Here is a 24,684-nt window from a genome sequence, read left to right on the forward strand (position 1 = left end):
GACTTATCCTATGAAGGATTACCTTCCTGCTGCTTTCTCAGTAATTATTTCATGTCTTTTCCTCCTATCAAAGGCAATATCCAACCCTGTAAGGCTTCAGAATTCCATCAAAGTTTACCTGAGGAATGTCATTGTTTTTTCTCAACAATCAAAGAGAAAATCATCTTGGCTGAAAATTCAATATTCATATCAAATGAAAGTCTTTTTGTAGCGTATTATTTTGTCATCAATTCAAGTGCTTCCCCAATCTGACTGCACATCTATATGAAAAAAGAAATGCAACATTTTTGTTAATTTTTTTTTTAACTTATAATAAATGTCATGGTATTTCTTCTGAATGAATTGAGCTTTCAGTTTTCAAAGAGTATTGTGATAGCTAATGAGGGTCACTTCCAAAATAAGATTATTTATTGATTAAAAATGTATTGCAACTGATTGATTGAATTTGAATAAAATGTATTGTTGTCTTTCATGCTAGTGGTCAAATTCAGATAATATTTAAGTTCTCTTTAAATTTAAACCACTGTTTGACTTAGTTTGAATTTAGGTTGTCTTTAAATTTGTAAAATGTTTTGACATCAAATATTTTCAGAGTGCGATCATTTCCTTCCTTTAAAAAAGTGAGGCAGGTGAGCATAATGCATATTTGGCTGTAACAGTTATATACATGTCTGATTTAGACATACCTTCAGTTAATCTTCAAATTTGAAGTTGTGCTAAACCTGTTAAAAACCGTGGGGGTGAAAAGATTCATCAAGTTGCCTTCATAATTTGATCATGTGTGCATGTTTGTTTTATTGGTGATCATGTCTTTTGTTTTGTTAGTTTTTCCTCTTGGAAGGATGGCCTGTCCCATCTCTATAAATGCACACACATACACACACACACACACACACACACACACACACACACACACACACACAAGATGGCCCATGTTGTGCTTGAGTGCAAGATGTCTATTATTGAATACCCTCTCTCACTCCCATGTGTTAGCTACTATGACCCACTTACATGGCTATGTTCACATTTGGAATGGCCAAGCATGTGAATAATTTATGAACCTTGAGATGAAAGGAAATGTCACTGAATGTATTAATATTTGTGTCTGAATTCAGGGACGAGAGATTTTAACCATAGAAGATAGGGGAAAAAGAAACAGGATGGAGAGCAAGATATGTGATCTATGTTCTACAAAATAAATGATTCACAAACCTTGAGCAGAACACTAGGTTGCAGGCAAAATACATACATAAAAAAGTAATTCATCCAAAAGGCTTTTCAGCTTTTTATCATATTACATTATCTTGCCAGAAGTAATTGCACATCTTACCAAAGAAACACTCCTGTAAGACCAGAAATTAATGCATGCATGAAACTTTTCGAGAATTTTCCGAAGAGCAAAGATTTGCAAAAGAAAAATGCATGTGAAAAGTTTTGTCTGCACACAATGCACACAAAGGTTTTGTCTACACAATGCATTGAATGCCAGTGGCAGGTTGAAAAAGTTTCATCCCACAAAAAAGGCTGTTGGCTCCAATTCGTAAAAGTTTCATGCAGCTAATGTTTCTGGTTTTACAGTATATCAGAAAGTTTGTCAGCATAGTGAACAATATGTTTGTGGTGATCACTGAGGTGCCTGGGAATATGAACATTTCAAATGCATGCACAGGTCCAAGCTGGCCAGTACTGCAACAAAGGATGTGGAAAGATAATGTATTAAAGGGTGTGTACAGTTCTGGTCGAGGTGAAAATTTAGCCTTTAACATTTTGCGAGATACTCAGAAACCATTCTCTCTATGAGATGTCAAAGAGCATGCAATTCTAAGGGGTATCAAAAGTTTATTTGATGAAAATCGGTTTTGAAATGGCTGAGATATCCAAAAACAAGGTGAAACAAAGAGATCCTAATAAAAGCGTGGCCTGTTGCCTTTTATTATCATCACTTTTTTTGATATCTCAGCCATTTGAAAACCAATTTTCATCAAATAAACGTTGAATCCTTCTTAAAATTACATGCTCTTTCATATTTCAGATGATGTTTCTCATTATCTCGCGTAGGAATGCTCAAAACATGAATCCCCACCTCAACCAGTACTGTACAGTCCCTTTAATAGCCTTGAGTCATCTCTTTGATCGGGTTTGTCTGCTATCATTTATGTTTTGACCCAGTATCATTTTGTGTGTAGTCTCTGGTTTTAACCTAGATTCTTTGCCGTTCTTTCCATTCCCTCGCTCCAGGATGTCGGCTACCTGGCCAAGGTGGGATCAATCGTGGATCCATGTGGGCGGGGCAGCGTGGAGGAGAGGACCATTACCATCTGCAGCGGGCTGGACTTTGTCAACATCAACTACATGCACATGGTGGCCAGCACCCCAGAGATTGCGCAAGTGAGATAGATGGGGATTAGGGGAAGAGACATCGGTGAACGGATGGCTGAATAGATGGATGAATATGCATGGAGAGATGAATGTCTTGGTTGGTATGTTGATGAATGGATATAGTGATGAGTGAATGGCTGACTGGATAGACTGATGATGAACAGACAAGTAGATAAGCTATCAGCCATTAGATACATGGATGGATAGATGAAGGTAGATACAGTACTAGGTTGGTGGAGTGGTGAATAGGTGGACAAATGGATAGATTGGTAGATAGATATAAATATGAATGGATAGATGAATAGTTTGGATGATGTGTTGATAGATGGTGATATAGGGATGAGTGAATAGATGTCTGAGTAGACTGATGAATAGATGGAAAGATGAGCTGTTAGCCAGTGGATACATGGATTGATAAATGGATTGATGTGGGGTAGATGGTGGAATGGATATCTAAATGGACCAATGGATTGGATAGATGAATAGGTGTGATGTGATCTATGAGTGGATATACCGGTAGGTCTAGGTGAATGGATTATTTGATATTCTGGTGGATAGAATGGTATAGATAAACTGCTAGACAATTGATTGGTGAATTGATAGATGATTGGTATGTGTAGATGAAGTGATAGATGCTATATGAATGAATTATTGAGTGGATGTGATAATGGATGAATACTGACAAATTTGTTTTCTTTAGTGATTATTATGAGTCCATATATATTCTAGAATTGTGGTATTACTAACTAACAAACACTGTATTCAGCATAATCTTATACTACATTCTCATTCTAAGTACAAATGTTGGAATCAACATATTTAGATACATACCAAAAACTTGCCATTTGTCATAGAGAATTCTTCCCTTTTGATACTGAAAACATCGTGCTGTCACAGTACCCATCATTTAATTGAATACTAAAACACTTTTACATACTGTAAAGTGAAAATTGCTTTATAGTGTGGAAATTTTCACACATTTTGCGTGCCTAAAAAACTAGCGTGAAAATAAAATGCGCAAATATATTTGCTTGCCATATGTACCACTATTCAAAAGTCTTGATTCTGCATGATTAAAAACATGTGAAATTCATCTTACCTGGCCTAGCGCAGAATATAACCTGCACGAAAATATCCACTTTTACAGTGCACATTTCATAGTGATTTCACAATACACTGAATGCACATGCAGTACTTCAGCGTGTACATAATAAGCAGTGGGTGTGGTCAGGATGAGAGTGATACAGAGTCAGCATTTATACAATGATATTAGTGACACTGTTCAAAAGAAGGGAAAAAATGCAGTTGAGGAACCTTTTGTGTGTTCGTACCATCTCAAATTTGATTAGCAGGGAAGAGATACTTCTTGATAGCAAAATGTACTCCAATGTAGATAGCACTGCTAGTGTTGCCCTCTGGCATCCGGAGATTTTAAGGAAAGCACTATAGGTTGCCAAAGAGAGATTTCATTCATTTTACATTCATTTATTCATTGTCATTTTCAGCATAGAATATAAGTGTACCAAACATATGCTAAAAAAAAAAAAAAATGCAGTGTGCATGTATTCTAAGTATATCAAAATATAGTATAATCACACAATAAGTTGTGAAGCAAAGATGCATAATATTTATTATATCCCTCACAAATTACTTCTTGTCCTCTGATTGGTCGAGAGCACTGAAAACAACAAAACATATTTCTTCCATACAAATCCTTGTCCCATCCGCATCTTACTATTCTCCCTAGGGAAGTAGTACAAAACTATATCACGCTGCCATGGAGATACTTGCAAAGCTCACGCTCACCACTCTTGTCACAAGCGCGTATAACCTGCATGAGACATCACATCACAGTACGGTTTTCCACCAAACGCGCGACATCTATGCTTCGAGAGATAAAGGGCATCGCGCAGTCTATGCATACACTTTCACGTTGTAATTTTGTGCGTGAAAAAAAAGATGACTTTAGATTGGTAGACCACTCACTTTACTTTGCTGTTACTCTTAAGATTCACTGGGAGGGATATAAAGCAAATATACCAGGCCATTTTTCGAGGTTCTGGTTAAACCATGTGCCTTCGGTGATTTCAGTAGCACTATTTTCTTCGGGGCTATGCCCTGTGCCCCTCAGAAAATAATACTACTGAAGTCACCTCATGCATATAGATTCAATCAGAACCTCTCAGGCCTGGTATATTTGTATACTATCTTTAGTAATTTTATGAATAGTTATATACATTTTTGTTATAAAAAAAATTAAATGGATAGGATAAGTTGCATTCTAACATTTTACCTCACAAGCTCTACACTATTGAAGAGATGAAAGCATTTAAGAGAATGTGCTGCAAGACACACTTTTCTTTTTGCAGGCAAGCCAGACACATCCGATATATTGGTCTAACATAAATCTTCTTACCTTTTGATAAATTGTGCATTTGCAGCTTTATCAAATACCCCCCTTCAAAAAAAATACAAAGTTTTGAATGAGTTACTAATAAAAAAGCAAAATCATTGGATGACGATCAGCACATCATTTTATTGAATTGCCATATATCACACATAGCAATACAGACTCATGTGTTTTAATCAAGAATTATAAGATTTCAAAAGAAAAAAAAAGGAAATGTGTAAGTTTGTCATAAGGATTCACCCCGAGTCTACATGCCTGTCTTTTGCATGTAGTATGCACTCCTGCTCGAATGATATTATCTGTTATGAGTTAATGATGTAAGAGATGTTTCCATTTGAATTGGTTCTGACAGAGGAGAGACGTCGCCAATTTGGCTGTAATGGCACTCCCGTAGCACTGGAGGAAAATTAACATTACTTGCTTCGGTGCTCTGCGACTAATCAGGTGGCAATGTTAATGGCATGTTTGGCAGACAGACAGAGACCAGGCAAGCTGAGATGATGTGACATCCAATTGGTCATATCTCTCCAAAGGTAGAGAGGGAAGCAAATGCGTATATATTCCCTCTCATCAGCTAGTGACACAAATTACATTCTAAGCTTCAGCTTCCATCAAATTAAGAGTGTGGAAAGCTACGTTTAAAGGTCGGATATTTCATTCATCAGTCGCATGTCAGAATTAATGATGCTGCAAAATGAAAATTCATCAATAGAGATCAATTCTTTAACATCTCATCAAAGTCAAATTTAAACAGTGTGATTATGTATAGACTTTTCATCACCCTCAAATTGGCATTAATGAAGGTTTTAGTTCTTGCTGTCCCAGCAGAGTGAATTATGTGTATGAGAAAACACACCCATTTGTAATAACGACCAGGGTTTAAAGAGTTATTCATACAAGCAAGAAAAGGAATTTGAGCCATCTGCTGATAATATTGTATACCAATGATACTGGAAGAATGTCATTGCAGGCACATTTTTATCTAATTCATAAGATACAAAGGGATGGTGATAGAACAATGTGAAAGGTTAAACTGAAAATCCTGAGCAGATTTAAGAAGGTAGCATAATCATGATACAAGACTCTCATCTGCAAAACTAACTACCTACTGCAGGACCCTTTGTACACCTCAGAGAGAGATAACAACAAACAAACAAACAAACTTGGCAAATGAACAAGAACAGATTGTAATCACTTCAGTCAAGAAAGTAAGAAACCAGTTTATGGATGAGGAGATTAACAAAATAATCACCACATTTTCTGTAGTGCAAGTGGTCTGATATTGTTTTTAGTTTCTTCTCACATTCATGCGGGTGAAGAGGGGAAAGCCATTTTGAGACACCATGTGCTTCTTTGTTCATCTTTATTCCTTCATCTAGACAGGAGCTCAGGTGTGTCATTAGAATTTCAATAAAATGTGAACATTGACAAAATGACAGAGCAGTGAACTGATTAGATTCAGGGGCTCCATGAAACTATGATATTTTGAAGATCAGGAGCCAGTGTTAGTTGAGAGGAGATTAATCATATATTGAGCATTGTCTGAGGAAGGTGAGTGTGATATAATGTTACATTTGAATATTCAATGTCTAGGTGCAGCATTGTACACAAAAGCTAAAAAATTGACATAAATATTCACATTTGGCATAATCAAAAGCTGAGAATAGAAAATAGAATTAAAGTATGGTGAACGAGACATTAAAATCAAGAAAATCATATAAGAGAAGGTGTCAAAGCAGAGGGAAATGTCTCCTAAAAAAGATTTTTAATGTGACTTATTAAAAGACATTCGCCCCACTGAGAAATCGTGAGTTTAAACTGACTGATTTGCTTCACTGATATTCGCTCCGGAACAGCCGTCTTTTTCGAGCCCTAAAATATGACGTCACGAAATGAACAAAACCCTTTACGAGTGCAGCGGGATATCGAGGCCGCCGTTCATAAAGCACGGATTTCGTGGTGAGCGGATGCAATATCTGACCTGTATTTAGTCGCCTCTGCTTTCTCGGCTGAGACATTAAAACGTCCAATTGTTACCTTATATTGTACGGAAAGACTTTGAGTTTGACATCGAGAGTGAATTTAGTGATGACAGTGACAATGACACTGATAGTGACAGTGGCAAAGTCGGAGTGGTAGAAGAAGCAAGGGAGAGGCGACGGATATGGAAGGCCGCCGCGGACACAACTCGTTTGGGGCGTACATGGAAACGGGCACACTGCCTCTCCATACGTATGCCCCAAACGAACCACGTTCGCAACGGCCCTCCATAGACAGAGCCCACTGTGTGGATGGAGTGGTAGCACAGCGCACATTTCATGACGTCATAATTTTGGTCACCAAAATTTCGCCGTCAGATCGGGTTCTGGTGGTCTAAAATGAGACTCAAAACACCATCTCTCCATCGTTCTGGAGACGTTTTTACCTTCTGAAAGTCAATTATTCATATTCCTAGAGACGTAAGCTTTCCAGAAATGTATAAATCACCTTGTTTATGATTATCGTCCTTTTTTTCTCGTTCACCATACTTTAAAGGGTTCATACAGCATTTATGCACTGTTATGTTTTGCTGGATTCACACTAATTTGTGTTGGTTCAGCCAGAAAGAGCATTAAACATGAGGGTGTTTCTTTTCAGATAAATCATTGCATGAAAATAGTGCCAACAGACTGGTCAAAAGAATAACATGGAATATATAGAATAATGATATGTTTGTATCAGTGTTAGTGTCATGTCCAATGATTTATCTAGACAGTGGGTTTGTAGGGTTGCCAGAAGAAATGGAATTTCATTAAAATCTAGAAGATTTAGATAAAATGGGGTTAATTCCTTTAATACTGTGATCCTCTGCAGTCATCCATCAACTGATCTCCTTTAGAGCAGACAGATAGTTGTCTGGAGATGTTGAGATAAGAAAGAGAGGGGGAAAAACAGAAAGAGAGAAAGAAAGATGGAAGAGAGGGGAAAATGCTGAAGAAGAGCAGGCAGGTGTCAGATACAGCATGCACTCAATCAAACAAATCACATTACAGCCAAGAGAGGAGCACAAGAGGATGAAAACACCCTCCATTGGAGAGAGGGAGGGGGCAGGGGCGGGGTGGCAGTGAGTGACCAGCATACAGTAAAAGACAGACAGACAGACACACACAGACACTAAAGAGATGACTGCAGAAGTGGATGAAGGTTGTGACAAGGGGGCAGGGAAGTGAGTTTTAAATGTGATTTAAAGAGACGTATTCAGGGCATGATTTCTTGCTTTAAAACATGGAAGTGATGAGAGAGAGTGAAGAAAAAGAGATTTGAAGCAGTATCTGTTTTCAAGTATAAATGAATCATGAAAAAGACTAGAAGAAAAAGATGAAGAGAGTAGTATTAACACATTATAAAAATAAAACAACCATGCTTGTATTATCTTACAAAATAGGTGAAGAATACGCAAGAGAAGTAAAACCTGGATATGTTGATGTGTCAAAGCTAATATAAAATGGGCTTAAAAAGCTCTGCAATCCGATTGGCCAATTATCATGCATTGATTTTTACTGATCCACACTATGCCATGTGTCCGGTAAAATCCGAATACACGTATATAGCTCAAGCCTTGTATAGTATGATTGGTGTACCAGATGCATGATAGGGAAAAAGGTTTAATTTCATGCATTTACGGGCCCATTTTATGAAAAAAAAATGATGCACAGGCCTATTTCGTGGATCAATGAGAATGGGATGCTCTCTGGAGACAGTTTAAACAGTTCCAAAGATTAACTCACGCATCCAATCCTTACCGATCCACTCTAATGAAAAACAGTCTTATGTGACATTATGCTGTGTATGTGTGTGTGTGTGTATATACATACTTACACATTTCATGTACATCATATTTACACAAAAAATATGTTGAAGTAAATAAACTTGCTGCAGCTCTATGACGTGACAAGAGTGATTATAAGTCAGGCCAAAGAAACAGACAGGCTTTGTTTGTGCAAGAAAGCATAAAATAATGTCAATGATTGCATAAATAGCAGAAGACAAATAGTCATTTTTAATTCACCTGTGAAATATAGGTTGTGCAGCAGATGAAACTTGTCATGGCAGTATGCATGCTTTGATCCATTGGTACGATGGACTGTAGTATTTGTGCCAACGAATAAAATTGGTGTTCATTCGGTCAGACCTGCTGTTTAGTAGATGTTACGAGGTACTCTTAGACTATTCCAAGATATATAATGCAGAAGACATTAAACCTCTCACACAGTAGTACGTGCACCTTTGTGCAATTTTAAGCAGTTTGAGGCGAATTTAAAGACATCCCCTCTTTCAGCGTTAATGCTTTTCATTTTTTTTTCTTTTTTTTTTCTTTTTTTTAAAAAGAATGAATGAAATTGATCTACAAGCACCACAGACTGTGTAATAAATTCTACAGCGCAGGGTCAACCAGTCTATAAGCTAAACATTGCAGAGTTATTTTTGTCCCTCCACCCATGGCTTTTACCCTTGGCTGAAATTAGATGAGGATGGGTGTGTTACATGCAATTAACATAAGAGCTGTCATGACATATGTTCAGAAAAGGAATGTGCATTGTTCATGTAGGTGGATTTACTGATTTTTTTTTTTCCAGTGGGTTACAAATATTTTGTCTTGTTTCACAGAAATTGTCTCTGTGTTTGCATGAGTAGCATGCATGAGTTCTAAATTCATTCAAAAAAATTTTCTTTCTTTCTGTGAATTTCTCAAAGCCCAATTTTGTTTACAAGTATATACATTACTATCTAATTATACATAGACACAGTAAAGTAAAGATGCAAATGTGTTCCTTTATACTACTGTAAAATCAGAAATATTCGCAGCATGAAATTTGCATGAATTGCCACTGGCATTTATAAAGTGTAGACAAGAACTTGCATGCATTTTGATATCACAAATCTTGGCTCTCGCAAAATTTGGCAAATTACAATACACACAAAAATTTCTGGTTTTACAGGATATGGCTAATTGTCCCCGCCGAACGAGTTCGAGCAGGGGACTATGAAACGGGCTCCGTACGTGTGTGTGTCCGTGTGTCCGTCCGTCCGTCCGTCCGTGTGTCCGTCCGTCCGTGTGTCCATGTGTGCGTCCGTGTGTGATCAAAATGTTCAAAATGCTACTCCTTCGCCATTTCTAACCCGATTTTGATTCTGTTTGCTTTATATGATAGCACTACATGGGAGCTTTGAAACTTCTATACAGAATTTCAGTTGTGACCTTTGACCTTGACCTTTGACCTATATTGTACATTTTGCTTCAAAATGCTACTCCTTCGCCATTTCTAACCCGATTTTGATTCCGTTTGCCTTATATGATGGCACTAGGTGAGGGCTTCAAAACTTCTACACAGAATTTTGACCTTTGACTTCTTTGACCTTTGACCTTGATTTTTGACCTATATTGTACATTGCCTACAAAATGCTACTCCTTCGCCATTTGTAACCCGATTTTGATTCCGTTTGCTTTATGTGATGGCACTAGGTGAGGGCTTCAAAACTTCTACACAGAATTTTGACCTTTGACTTCTTTGACCTTTGACCTTGATTTTTGACCTGTATTGTACATTTTCCTACCAAATGCTACTCCCTCGCCATTTCTAACCCGATTTCGATTCCGTTTGCTTTATGTGATGGCACTAGGTGAGGGCTTCAAAACTTCTACACAGAATTTTGACCTTTGACTTCTTTGACCTTTGACCTTGATTTTTTTACCTATATTGTACATTGGCTACAAAATGCTACTCCTTCGCCATTTCTAACCCGATTTCGATTCCGTTTGCTTTATGTGATGGCACTAGGTGAGGGCTTCAAAACTTCTGCATAGAATTTTGACCTTTGACCTCTTTGACATTTGACCTTCATCTTTTTACCTATATGTGACCGTGCACCTCAAAACGAACATAAAGTCGCACACACTGATTTTGCGTGAGGACTGAAAATAAGTGAAATGGGTCAACCTAGCCGAACTTGACTTTTTCATATTTTCTGAAAGAGCGGGTCTTCTTTTACATGATGCTAAAATTTGGTATCATAAAACGGGCAGGAAAGTGTGTTTTTTTAGCAGTTTATCTCGAACATTTTTGGTAGAATAGTGTGATTAGGTGTGTCTTTAGAATCCCTTGTTCATTTCTGAAAAACCTTGTCCACACTCTTCACTTTCAACTCTAATAACTTTTGAAAGGATAGTGCTACTGCTTTGAAAGTTGGCATTAATTATGGACAGAATGTGTTAATGAGGCATGCTTAATTTCAGTTTAATCTGATAATCCCTTCATTGTTGTTACTCTGGTGGTTTACTTCCTGTTTTTTGTCCCATTCATTGCACAGCCAGCACGGTTTGGTAAAGATTAAGCGCTTGAATAGACACTGTACTTCAGAGCCTTTTTTCTCAGTTCACACTTTTCCTGAGTTTGTGCTTTCTTTCCAATATTTAGATAGGTTAGGAGAGTCCATTTGATTTGAGTTATACATCATTTTAAAGCTTAAAGTCTGCTCTTTCAGAATATGGTCTTAACTAAAAATTCATGTCTGGCGACTTTTTGTTTGTTTTGAGGTGCATGGTCACATATTGTACATTTTGCTACTGAATGCCACTTCCGGCGGGGACATATATAACGCACCGCGTAATTTCTACTTTTCCTTGTTGAAATAGGTTTGCAATGCCTCAGTTCAGAAGATCATGTAGGAGGACTTTGGGTTTTATTTGTAGTTATTGTAGTAGTAATACCCAGTATCATATTAGGCTACTAATTATGTGTTCCAAAGGTGACATGTTGCAGGAATTTTGTACAGTAATATCTGATGCAACCACTCCACTGGTACTGCCCTGAGTTGTGGTGGCCTCTGTATGAAGTTCCGCTGATTTCTGCCATGATCTCTCATTGAGAAGGTTTGTATACTACATGATATGAGTGTGTCTCATAAGTAGACTTCCTATTACCCATGGAAGGAGCATTGAACAATGACTTGTGACAACATTTTGTCAGCTATCCCATATGATTTCCTGTGTTCTGGCCTCAACCACCTTCCAGTTTCTTATTAAGTACTTGAGAGCCTAATTTGTCGCACACATGTGTTGTCTTGGGCGTAAATTGAAAGTTGTGATTTTTCATTGTGGTAATTATAATTACGCTCGACAAGGAGCTGCTTTCTTTCAGACCTTTCTCCTAGGATGACTTGCTTGTAATGGCCAGCTGCTACCCAAAATGGCATGAAAAAGACAATATGGCGTGAAATAGACAAGAGCAGCAAAATAGTCTTTAAGGTCTGTCCCTGCTCCCCCTCCCCACTGCCTGATCTCCATCCCCATACACATCTTCTCTTTTCCGCCCCACCCGACCCCCAATCTGAGCTGATGAACCCTCAGAGTGGCCGTCAGTGGATGTGAACGATCCAGCTCCACACTGTTTGTTACTGTTGAGGTGGTAATCGTAGACGTCTGACATTTACTTCTCTGTGACTCTGATGCTAATACGGAAAATGATACTCGCATTTCTTCATTATGAGTGGAGGAATGGTGACAGTCGGAATGGCAGAAATTGAATGTGATGGTGTCCCTGCCTGCATCCATGTAGGTTCTGTTGGAAGGGCGATCATAAAAGACGTGAAAAGAGAGACATTAATGTTACTCTCAGACCACATGCCACAGAATGCATACAAGCACTTATATATCACAAAAATTCTACTTGGTTTTTTCACCCAATTTTGTAATTGCTATACATTTTAAGAGAATAAGATGTAATTTGTTGAAGTTTCACCTATAACGTGTGAAACTCAGCGCAAATGTGTTGATACTATTTTGCTTAACCCGTTGAGGACGAGTCCCGAGTATACTCGGGCAAGTGTTTATTGGAAATGCGTGTGGTAGCAAAGTCAGCCCATCCTCAACGGGTCAATTCCTTCTCTAGATATTATGTAGTCCCTGAGAACATACTTTTTAATTCAATTCAATTCAACTGAAATTTTATTTCCAATATCACGTTTGTCATCGATTCAGATTCAAATAAAACAAAACGTACAATATATTACAACAAAAAATGTGCATCTACAATCATGGAATTAGTTGTTCAAAATAATCAAGTTATTATGAGGTTGATAATGTAAGATTTACTTATTACTGTCATATACTTTTGAAGTCATGCCACAATGTCATATTTTCTCAAACAGGTAATCTCTGGTAAAGATAAAGGCATATGTTGTGCATGTGGACAGAATATGAAGGAAAATTCAAGAAACACTCACTTTTCATGACTAAGCCCAGAATCTGTAGAGATTCTGTGTGATGAAACTCTCCTGACTTCGGATGCTTGTCTCAAGATTTCTTGTATCTTTGCCAAAAACAGAGATGGCATCCCAACAATGTCTACAACCACTGTATAATCCTGGTATATCATCCCATGTTTAATTTTGAATATTTTTGTCAGATATATTTTGTGTTTTTACTTGAAAAGAAATGTTCATGAAAGTGACCTTACCTTTGCCTTTTTGTTAACATTTATTAACAGAAGAAAAAAAAAGACAGCAGGAGTGATGGCCAAATGCTATCCTAGGGGGAATCAAATTAGGCAGAATGTGACTTAAGAGCAGTATTACCAAGGGGGTTTTCTTAAAGCTAATCATTATGTTCTGTCTAAAACACTTCCATTAGTTCCCCTGCCATTCCATTAATGTGGCCTTCCAGTCCTATGGAAAACAGTCTTCCCCGGGGCAGAAAATGCACACAGGCCCTTGCCTCCCCCACCCCACCCACACTGGGACGTGACGAGCATACATGCGGGGAGAGAAGAATAAAAAGAAAACCAAAAACAAGAGACTCTGTAGAAGCCAGTGACTACATGTCACAGTTGTTGGCTTTTTGATGATGAAACTTTGTTGTTGTTGTTTTTTTTTTTCCTGTAGTTTATGCTATGTCAAGACTGTGAATCAGATTTATGCAACAATTGGGCCGGGGGGGGGGGGGGGGGGGTCAAAATCCTTCGGATTAATCTTTTTTTCATCTTCTGTTTAATCTTCCTTGGATTAAAACAGGTAAAGAACAAAACAGGGTTTTACCATATGGATCATCAGAAAGTAATCAATGAAATACTCAAACAGCTTCAAAAATGGGAGGGGGGGGTGAATATGTATTTACAGTGGATCTTGGAATACAGTAATGAGGTAGACATATATGCATACTAGCTCAGGACTATTGATACCATAGAAATAGATTACATTATCTGCTCTCCTTATATCCCACTTTTATCTATTGTTAGAATGTCACAGGTTGTTAAACAGCTCAATATATTTATGTCAATTGGCATAATATGTTAGAAACATAACTAGTTTGGTTTACTTTGGCTTGAAGTTCATCCTACCATAATTGTGAATGGTGAAGATGTTTGTGTGTTTGTGCTTCAGAGAACTTTTTAAATATTCATTGCATCTAAGCACTGTAGTTTCCAAAACGCCCCAGCCTGTAAAAGCCTATTAACTTCTTCTTGGTAGGGAGAGAGAGATAGACCATGGAAAGAGTGTGTATACTCTAGACCACCCTGTCATTGGTCAACAGTTATGGTCACTCACCGCCCAGCAACATCACAGTGTATTTAAATATTGAGAAAAACAAAATTGTTTGGAAATATTGAAACATTAGAAATTACAGTGTGTGACCTTTCCGTACACACTGCAGTAAAATATACTGATGTTATGGCACTAGGGAACATTTTAATGGTGACATATAACCACTGTATTGACTAATTTGGCAGTCTGCTGCATGCAGCTGATATGAAAATAACTTGGCCTGCTACATGTTGTATATGATGTGCACACTTAGCATGGGGCTTCTAGGAACTCTATAAATGGAAGTTGTGTGATGAAAATTTGTGAGTTTCTGCAATTAGGTTCACACTGCAAACAGAAACAGCAAGCTTCACCCACACTTCAAAAGAAAGAAAAGAAAAGAAAACACACACACACCCACACCCACACACTTCACGTCTTCACACTCTTCACGTGAGGAGAAATGATGTCATATGTGGGTTGTATTTGCGAATGCTTGCGTATTTGTAGTGTATGTTTGCATATATGTGTTGTGTGTGTGTGTGTGTGTGTGTGTGTGTATGTATGTATGTATTTTGTGTTGTGTGTTTTGATGAATTATGTATTCATATTTAGGCCTGTGTATTGAGCAAGATTGCTGTGTCTTTGTGTTTGTGTGTATGAATTGCCATATGCCTGTGCACATGTGTGCATATACTATGGTATTTGTGTGTTACATGCTATGGTATATAAGTGTGTGTACATGCATCTATAGGGTGTTAATTGGGACCTATGTCAAAGAATCATATTGTAGACATTGTGCAGTGCAAAAGAACTGAATGAGCCTGTATTCTTCCTTGGAATTTCATAGAGCATTGCTTCATTTTATATTTTTGATTTTCGAATTCCATAATATCTAGAGAGCACTCATGAAAATTACATGAACACAGTGATTGCCATCAATTTTTGTAATTGTAAAAGCAGAAATTGCTCGCAATAAATTCTTTTTGCACTCGGCCATGTAAGATGGATTAAGCCTGTTTTTTATTCCACAGACAGCCATGAGAATTGAGCAAGTGCTTCAAACAGTTCACTGCTGTCATGATGGTTAAGGTCTTTTGGCAGCACATACTAAGTAAAAGGTTACTGATCTGCACTACGATAGCAAATTCACTCATCTGCACAATACTAGCGAACATGGAGAAAGCTACAAATAACAAGAGTTATACCCCTACAATATTATATATAGTTTGTAACCATGAATGCAGCCTAACCCAATGAAACGTAAACATTTAGTGTGGTACCTGTATGTGCATCGTTCAAATGCGAATTCAGTGCATGCACAAAAAATAGACAAAAAAGTCACGTTTTTAATTTTGTGCTTGTTTCATGTCACACAAAATTTGCGAAAATTTCCTCAATACAATAAATACATGACATTGCGTGATACCTTGCTCAGTGCAACATGTGTGTAACTATCACCTAGAGTGTAATTTATGACTCACTATTCAATGTGGGCCAATACCACAGGAAAGAAATTGCTATAATCACAAGATCTTTTAATGATGTCATCACCTTTTGTCTTTGTGTCTCCAGGTTTGGTTTGAGGGACTGCTGTCAATAACACACAATGTCAAGGCCAACAATGTCTGCCCTATGCAGAGTCTACAAAAACAGTGAGTTCTTCCAGATAATAAGCATATTATTATCAAATGTTTGAATTTATTTTGTAGAACTTATAATTTTCTTAGCTAATTGTAAGTCATTCAGATATATATATACATGAGCCACAAAAAGAAGATAAAATACATTTTATTCAAAACATAGCATTTTCACTTTTTTGAAACAGCAATTGGTATATATTTTACTAATTCTAAATTAATTCATCATGATTAAAGATAGTAAAAAGTTTTGGTACCTCAAAAGTTTCCCTGAATTTCCGTGTTTCAGGTTAAAGTACCTTTCATATAACTAACACTGTGAGACTTACTCGCCCCAAAGTGCTCTCATTTCTTAGTAATCATGCAATTAACTGCGACCAGCAGCCCCATACGCATAGCGTAATGGGGCTTCGCATTGTAGCATTCAGAATCATGACAGATTTAGTATCGTGGGTAAATATCAACTTAAAATCCAAATAATTCTTCAATTTGAAGACTTACCAATTAAGTTGAAGTGTTGAAAACAGGCTTCGGGCAACGTTTGGTTCTGCCAGTAGTCCCTTTCTGTTCGAATTGATGACTGAATGTGACTCTGTCGAGAGGACCTTGGGAGAGCTACATACACTGATTACTACGGCCAGCGCATACGCACACATCACATGCGAACAAATTTCAAATCCATGAACGGATAAGATGTTTGTGTGCGCATGCGCTGGCCGTCAATTCAGTGTAGCTCTCCCAAGGTCCTCTCGACCGAGTCACATTCAGTCATCAATTCGAACAGAAAGGGACTATTGGCAAAACCAAACGTTGCCCGAAGCCTGTTTTCAATACTTCAACTTAACTGGTAAGTCTTCAAATTGAAGAAATTTTTGGATTTAAGTTGATATTTACCCGCGATACTAAATCTGTCATGATCCTGTAAGCTACAATGCGAAGCCCCATTTAGCTATGCGTATGGGGCTGCTGGTCGCAGTTAGCTACTCAGTATGCGTATGGGGCTGCACACTGCTGGTCGCAGTTATCATGCAATAATGGTTTTGTACAATACGTGTACTACCTCGCCGCCGTACGGCGGCGGCTCTGGTACGAAACCATTATTGCATGATTACTAAGACATGAGAGCACTTTGGGGCGAGTAAGTCTCACAGTGTTAGTTATATGAAAGGTACTTTAACCTGAAACACAAACTAAGACAAGGAAATTCAGGGAAACTTTTGAGGTAATACCAAAACTTTATATTATCTTTAAGTGTATATTTCTTGATGCATTCCCCTCTCTGTTAGGAGAAATTGCTTCAAAGAAAGGATTTTTGTGACTGAAAATAGTGAAGCACAGTGAAAAGCATGCGACAAATTGGACAAATACAAGGAATAGGTGACCATTCTAATGTCAGAAAATGAACTGTTTTGGTGGCCCATATACATCTCAAAGTCTTTTCCAAAATACTCTGACTGAACTATCTTGTAACCTGGCTCCTTGAAAGGTATTTTCTGTTCATTAAGTTTTTTTTTCTCAAAAAAGATCCTGTAATTATCTCATTTATACAGATAGATGACAAAAGTACAATTATAGTATTCAAGACCATGTGTTTATCAAAAACTTCCCAATACAGATGAAGTCATTCTTTTATGTATATTAAAAACACTATAAGTTTTGTCGTTTGTGACAGAAAAGAAGGAGTGATATTTTGGAAGGGACATTATAGTCATAAAGCTAATATTGTATTATCTGTTTGTGTGGCCATGAGGATATCAAACTGGAGGATAGTTCAAGTAAAAGTTGCAGTAATGTCATTTTCCTAGATTCTTATTTTATGTCATTACAAATATCTTCTTATTGTGCTCTTTTGATACCACAGATTTCATTTAACCTGTAAGGGTATTCTTTTTGTAATAGTAGACGTTACTGGAACAAATAGGGTCAGTGAGAGGAAAACTGGGATCAAGAGAAAAATGTCATGTTTATAAAAAGAAAAATTACTTTTAAAGAGGAACATTTGCTGATATCGCATTCTATCAATCTTTAAAGAAAATGAAATTGATCGATCCACTCATGGAATTCAGTAGTCAAGTATAGAATGTAAAAGTGCCTTTGAATAATGAAATCTGGTTGTGAAGTATTTTAGAATGTGGCATAAAAGCTGAGATATTGTATTATGAAAAACCCTTTCCTGTGCAGCTGGATGAAAATCTGTTTTCAAGTAAACCCCAGCGGACGGATTCCTGTCAAGAATCTAACGAGAACCTTTGCGTCGGGCAAAACAGAGAAGATCGTCTTCAAGTCCCTTGATGAACTAGGGCTACCCTCAGGCAAGGTAGGAATCGAAAAGGAAAATGTCATTGATACATTCTTGCATATGTGTATGTGTGTGTGTGTGTGTGTGTGTGTGTGTGTGTGTGTGTGTGTGTGTGTTTCTCTTTGCCTTCTTTTTGCCCTGTCTGTATGCCATCTCCCTCTCTTCACTCAATTTCTTCCATGTCGCTATTCTTCTCATCTCGTTTTGACCATCCTGACATTGTTTTCCTTGTTATTAGAAATCTTTTGCTTCTGTTTCATTTATGATCATCAGGAGTCATCCACCCTTGTTACCCTTAACCCTCAAAGTATTAGCTGTTTGTTCATCAGCCTGTCCAATCCTTCTTTGACATGCTTTGATGATGTGCATGGTTTCACCCCTCCGTCTTGTGAGAACCGTATTTCTTCCAATAGGTTATTGTTTATCGTTTGCTCCGTATCTGTCAGGCCAGTCACCATTTATCACAATACTATACTCTCCGGGTCTATCTTGTTTATGCCTTGCTCTATCCTCCTCCTCCTCCTCCTCCTCCTCCTCCCCATCCTCCCCCGCTTTGCTTTGACATTGCTCTGTATATGAGGACACACCCTGTCTTGGAATCTACACAGGATCAGTGTACTGAATATGTTATCAGTATTGTGCCACACCCATATATTTTGTACCTCTTCTTTCATCTCCATCAGTATGCAGTCTCAATGGCTCATGAGAGAGATGTAGCGCCATTGGAGCTCACTTTGGGTTGGGCAATTATTCCCTCTCCACTTTCCTTTAGCAATTTTCAAGAAAAATACCACTGTTCGCAAGAGAAGGGGTTAAGTGGGGATGGTCAATAACCAAACCTCGCTTAACCTTTAAATGTAGGGGGCATGAGAGAGGTGAGCTTCATTTGATTGGCAGTTTGACATTATCATTACCTCGTAGGGCGGTGAACACTACTCGTCTGAGTGTTAGCAGTGCTCTTTTCACATGCCAAGAAATGAGGGCATGTTCTTCAGGACCTGCTGCTTGTGTTTGCATGTAGATTCAGAGAGGTATATCCAAAATAGCTGAAAGGAAGAAAACAAATACTTGACCCTGTTACTTCAAAAAACATCATGTTTGCGTATTTTGTATTTCGATAAATCTTAATGAAGAGGTTTTGATCAGGTACAACATTTCTTATTAATGATGTGCCTTATGGTTTTAGACAGGTCAGATGAGCAGCAACATACAAATGCTGATAGGAACTGCATCTTTTGTTGTAAATGTTTGTGCCTAGTATCACTGTCAACACAGACTCTTAGCTATAGCTGCCTGATGCTACCAGCCAAATGATGAAAAAAAAAAAGAAGTCTGTAAGGATTTTGTTGCCTTTTTACTGTTTGCTTTTGTTTGATTGGCTCATAAATTTGTGTGCTAGGGCATATCAATTTCAAGTTAGCTTTAGATCATTCGCTCTCTTTCTCTCTCACTCTCTCTTTGCAAATGTGCTAGTTTATGCCTTTGAATTTTTGTTCACTTATTGGGTTGAAGCGCAGAATGAAGGAAAACTCTAAATTTCAAATTGAATTCATTGTTGGTGAAGGTCAGGACTGGTGATACCTTCTCCATAATGGGCATTAGATTGCACAGAAAATGATGACGGCATTGTTTCTACACTGAGCAGGAGGAAAAGAAATTCTTCACATCAAAGACAAGTTTATGCATGGTAGCAGGCGGCAAGTTCTCCACATCAGATAGTCCAAATTTGGGCATAATGAATGAATTATCCTCTCGCCCCCCAAGAGTACCCAGCCAGCCGACATTCATCACCCTCATTGGCATATGCGGAGCAAAAATTGGCGGGATTGAGTCAAAAAAAGTGACCTCCAAATTGGGGGGGGGGGGGTGTATGGAAAATAGGTCGGTTGGATCAAGCTAAAGAGGATCCCTCTTTGCAGAGATGGTTACTGTATCCAACGGGGCAAACTTCAAGGGGAGATGCATGCAGAATAATGCATGATGGTTTTCTTTGGGAGAGAGTGCCCGGAAGAATCGGGATGCAGTGCAATCAATTCTGTGGGGATTATTGGCAGTGAGGTAGGAAATGCGTTTAGAAGAATGTTGTTGAGCCCTATTAGCCCAGCTTGATCTTGCTGACCAGGCAAGACAGTGGGGTGGGGGGGGGGGGAGGTAGGTGATGGAAAGGTTCCATTTCTCTTTCCAGATACATGCATTTTCAAGAAGGGGATATAGGAGATACATAAAGGGGGCTGCACAGAGTCGGATCCATTTTTTTGTTCAGGCCAACTTCATGGGTTATATTCTTTTCTGAAGTAAAAATGTTAGGGATTTAAGTCAAGGTCAAACCATTTTTTTGTTGTCTTCTGATCGATGTCAGTCAAATTGACTTTTTTTTAATTCTATTTTGTCTTGACATATAGTGTATTTCTGTTTTGCTTTGTCAAATGCTTTTATGTATTGATGTTTTTTACCGAATTGAATTTCTTGAAATGTAGATTTTGAATCATGAAGCTCGAAATACTCATTCCACAACAAACAAAGCAAAAATTATGATCAGAAGGGCAAACATGCACAAACACACTACTTTTTAAATGAACTGCTCCTGGGTTTGTTTTTTTTTCTAAATGATAATTACTAGAGTGATGATTGCACTATCATAGACAGGGAATAAACACTATTCTGTAAGCATCTCTGCAGTGATATAATAGTATGTGTGTAATTCTGATTTTATATCAAGATTGTAGCCTTTAAAAAAAGAATAAAAATATATGAGGTTCTACTCAGTGAGACATTAGTTGATACCAGTTTCCCAAATTTAGCATAATGGCCTGAAATTGCATATGAGCACAAAATGTTTTGAGAAGGTGCTCAACATGTCAACACAGCTATTGCTGTGTCTGAGACATATAAACATCTTTCAAAATATGATGTATGGATCCAATTACAAACAGAGTAAAATAAGATGGGGGAAAGACTCGCCTGAAGTGAAAAACACATCACCAGTTTCTTTAAAAAAAAGAAAGTGAAGCCTTTTTGCATTTTATCATGGAGTTTGTAGCGTTGATTTTATGTTATCTGGGATATTTACTTGAATCAATTCAAAAATCAAACAAACCTAGAACACCTTATGAGGCAAAGTACTGCTTGCTTGGTTGTTGTCATGCATAACAACTATGGTCATTATGCAGTGTGGCTAACCTTGAAAAAAAAAGTGATGTCACATAGATGTGTTGATATGAAAGAGAAAAATAAGAAAACTTTGAAGTGCAGTACATAACTATAGATGGCTTCTTTAATGCTCAACAGAGTCCAGTAAAATATGTGTTGCAGGAAGGAGGCAGACACTTGACTGTTTACAGCTGCTAAGACGATGCTAAATATGGACTAGTAACCCTCTCTTAAGCATTCCCATGTAAATTTTAGGAAGCAAAATAAAAAAATCAAGATGTCACCTAACTTACCATGTTTGAAAGTTTTTGCAGGGTGTCAGATAACTTTTCATTATTTTCTGTATCATGTGCATCTTACTAGGTGGAAATAATGAATAGTAATTCTTATCATAAATTTACATATTTCTCAAATGGTTGCTTTATTATGATATATATATATATATATTTTGCGTATCTCATACATCAAAGCGAGACTAAATATGATGGATATGATTGTAAATGATGGGAGGTACATTGATTCAGTATGGAGGAGAGATTAAAAAGTTGTGACAGTAATGGTATATACAGTAAGGAATGTATAAAGACACAGGGGGAGATAAAGGGATGTGTGACATTTTCGCTCCAAATATGAGTGCTTTCCAATTTACTCACCCCTTATTCAGTGTTGTTGCAATTAAGGAGTCAGTTTGTGTGTCATGTATAAAAGGAATGTACTTTTAATGTCAAAGCTTTAGCAGTAGACTATGCCTTGGATTCTTTTTGAAGGCCTTTTCTGTTTTGCTTTGTGAGGATGAGGAGGAAAACTAGGCCCCGTGTGCTGCTTTGTAGGCCGGGTATTGTGACTTCCCTTTCATAGCGTTGGCTCATAGACTTGAATGCTCCTAAGATGTCTCTGCAATATGAGAATACCCTTTGCAAAGACATAACCTCATTAGCAGAAACCTCACCATGATAAGATTCCACTATTTCCATAGCAACTGGATCAATTCACTCTATTGCCACCCAGGCGCATCCTTCAGATTTAGTAATGTCCCTTCACTCACTGCTTTGTACTCACACTTACCTCACTTGTGAGTTTGCCCTCTTTCCTATCTGAGTTATATTGTTACATGCAATATTTGTAACTCAATCCCTCTGTAGAATTGAGACGAGTGGCTTCACTAGCCGTGTTGGAGAAGCATCTAAAGACATGATTATTTTCAGAGTGGTGGATATATCAAGTGTGTGAGCACTTTACTTCTTGATGAAAAATACAAACAAGCCTGCTAAAAGGTTATGGTCTACTTAATTCATTTTGCAATTACTCATGTACAGTGACATATGCATCAAAATATTGACTTCTTTTTATTGTGGTAAATAAATGTTTACTGACTTATTACTTCCTGCCTATGGATGTTTGAGACTTACGACAAAAGAATAAAAAGGTGTCACAAAGATAAAAAACAAAGCCTTAGTAAAGTGTTTGCAATAGAAATTTTCATGTAAGATATTAATCAGACATGTGATCATAAAAATGAAATATGCAAATATCATTATATTTGCAATGGTATTGAACAGCCAAATCAAAATAATACATAAACAAAACAAACCTGCTGATATATCCAAGTATGTAACACTGATGGGATCTTTCTATTTAGCAGATTTATGCACCATACATATGGTGCAATGCTGTGAATCATTATTATCATCATCATCATCATCATCATCATCATCTTACAATGTACCTGCACTCATGTAAAGTCATTTCTCTGCTGCTGTGAACTTCAAAGAAAAGTAAAATTTGGCAGTCCTGTCCTTGAAATGGTTATGCCAGACCACTCTTGGCCTAGAGCACTTACTGCTTTTCCTCATTTCAAACATCTTTCTTGATCCAACATCTATGAGGATAAACATGGTACAGTATATAAACAAGATACAAGTGTATCTTGTTGCAGCAGTATGTTGTTTGTACATGTATGTGCATTGTGCAGTGTGTAACTTGGATCCAACACAAATTGGAAAGCATCTTGAATATTGGTAACTCTATTGAAATGAGATGATTTTTGAAGGAAGGCGTTATGAAAATGATATCCATTCCATTCATCTTTGACTCTCCCCCCCCCCCCCCCACTTCAAATTGGGGAGGGGGGATGCAACATTTGATTAAAGTTATCAACTTCAGGTGTTCTTTTTAGAAAAATGTTTTCTCGTAAAGATCATCAACTTTTCAGAAAGTTTGTTCAGTGATATATTGCAAAGAAAAGTTTGCACATCAAAATGATTTACATGTCACTTGTTAGTGCACTTCCTTCAAAAAAACAAAAACAAAAACAAAAAACAAACAAACAAGATGGATCCTCTTCCATTAATATTCTGTGTTTGTACCATTCTGCCCAACATACAAACCTTGTCTCTGTTTCTTTGTGCTGTGTTCATGACATTTCCTCTAATGGAAAGGAAAAAACTATAACCATTTTTCAGCCCAAACTTACGACTGAAAACTGAGACATTGTGAGATATATGCCAAGTAGAGAGAGTTGTCCTGCGGTGAATAGTGGAGCAGTGGGTCATGCTGGTTCACATTTAATTGAATTCATCAAATATTCATACACGTGTGTTTGCCCAGGAGGAGATATTAACAATAAACAGTCCATTCTGGTGGCCTTGCATAATCCATAATATATCAGTGGATATGACCACCCACGCACAATTATCATCAATCTTGCGGTGGTTATTTCTCTTGTGTGTCCTGTCATATGGAAAGTCATTTGCCAGCAAATGAGGCTTTTTTTTTTTTTTTTTTTTACATTCTTTCCATAAAACTTCTGAATGTGTGGCAGTTTGTACATTTTGACATCAGTAGTGTCGATTTAAAACACCATGCCACGCTCAGAAACATGTAGAACAACCATAGATTGGTTTGTTATTCAGACATGTATCGCTTTTCTTATGCAATGGGTGACCATCTAAAAATGACAAATATGTGTGTTGTTCACAGTGATGTATGTAGAAGATTTTCTCATCCTTTCTGAGGTAGGTTTTTCGAAATGGGACAAAATAATTATCCCTGCAAAGCTTAAGAGTCTTGAGGATGTATAGAATTCTAGAGCCAAGAAATCCCTGGTTTGCATGTTTGTTAGGGCTCATCAAGATGGGACATGATAGGACCACCAACACATCCTTAGCTGATGAAATTCTTGTGCCTCAGTCAAACCTTATCCAATGATGACTATCAGAATAAGATATGAACTAACTCCGCCATCGCTG

The 24,684-nt window shown here is 37.6% G+C and overlaps 1 protein-coding gene across 2 annotated transcripts in view; it reads left to right on the forward strand.

The window, feature by feature from the left end:
• Positions 1-24,684, forward strand: part of LOC140233372 (1-phosphatidylinositol 4,5-bisphosphate phosphodiesterase beta-4-like) — a 181,771-nt gene that overhangs the window by 75,017 nt on the left and 82,070 nt on the right. The window contains exons 4-6 of one of the 2 annotated variants that reach the window (XM_072313489.1): positions 2,239-2,388; positions 15,923-16,002; positions 18,169-18,304. In XM_072313489.1, coding sequence (XP_072169590.1) covers positions 2,239-2,388; positions 15,923-16,002; positions 18,169-18,304 — 366 coding nt within the window. Of the gene's footprint in view, positions 1-2,238; positions 2,389-15,922; positions 16,003-18,168; positions 18,305-24,684 lie in introns of those variants that run through there. The other variant, XM_072313481.1, reaches the window with a different exon arrangement.

This window comes from Diadema setosum, chromosome 1 (genome assembly GCF_964275005.1).
Source record: "Diadema setosum chromosome 1, eeDiaSeto1, whole genome shotgun sequence".
NCBI classification, from domain to species: domain Eukaryota; kingdom Metazoa; phylum Echinodermata; class Echinoidea; order Diadematoida; family Diadematidae; genus Diadema; species Diadema setosum.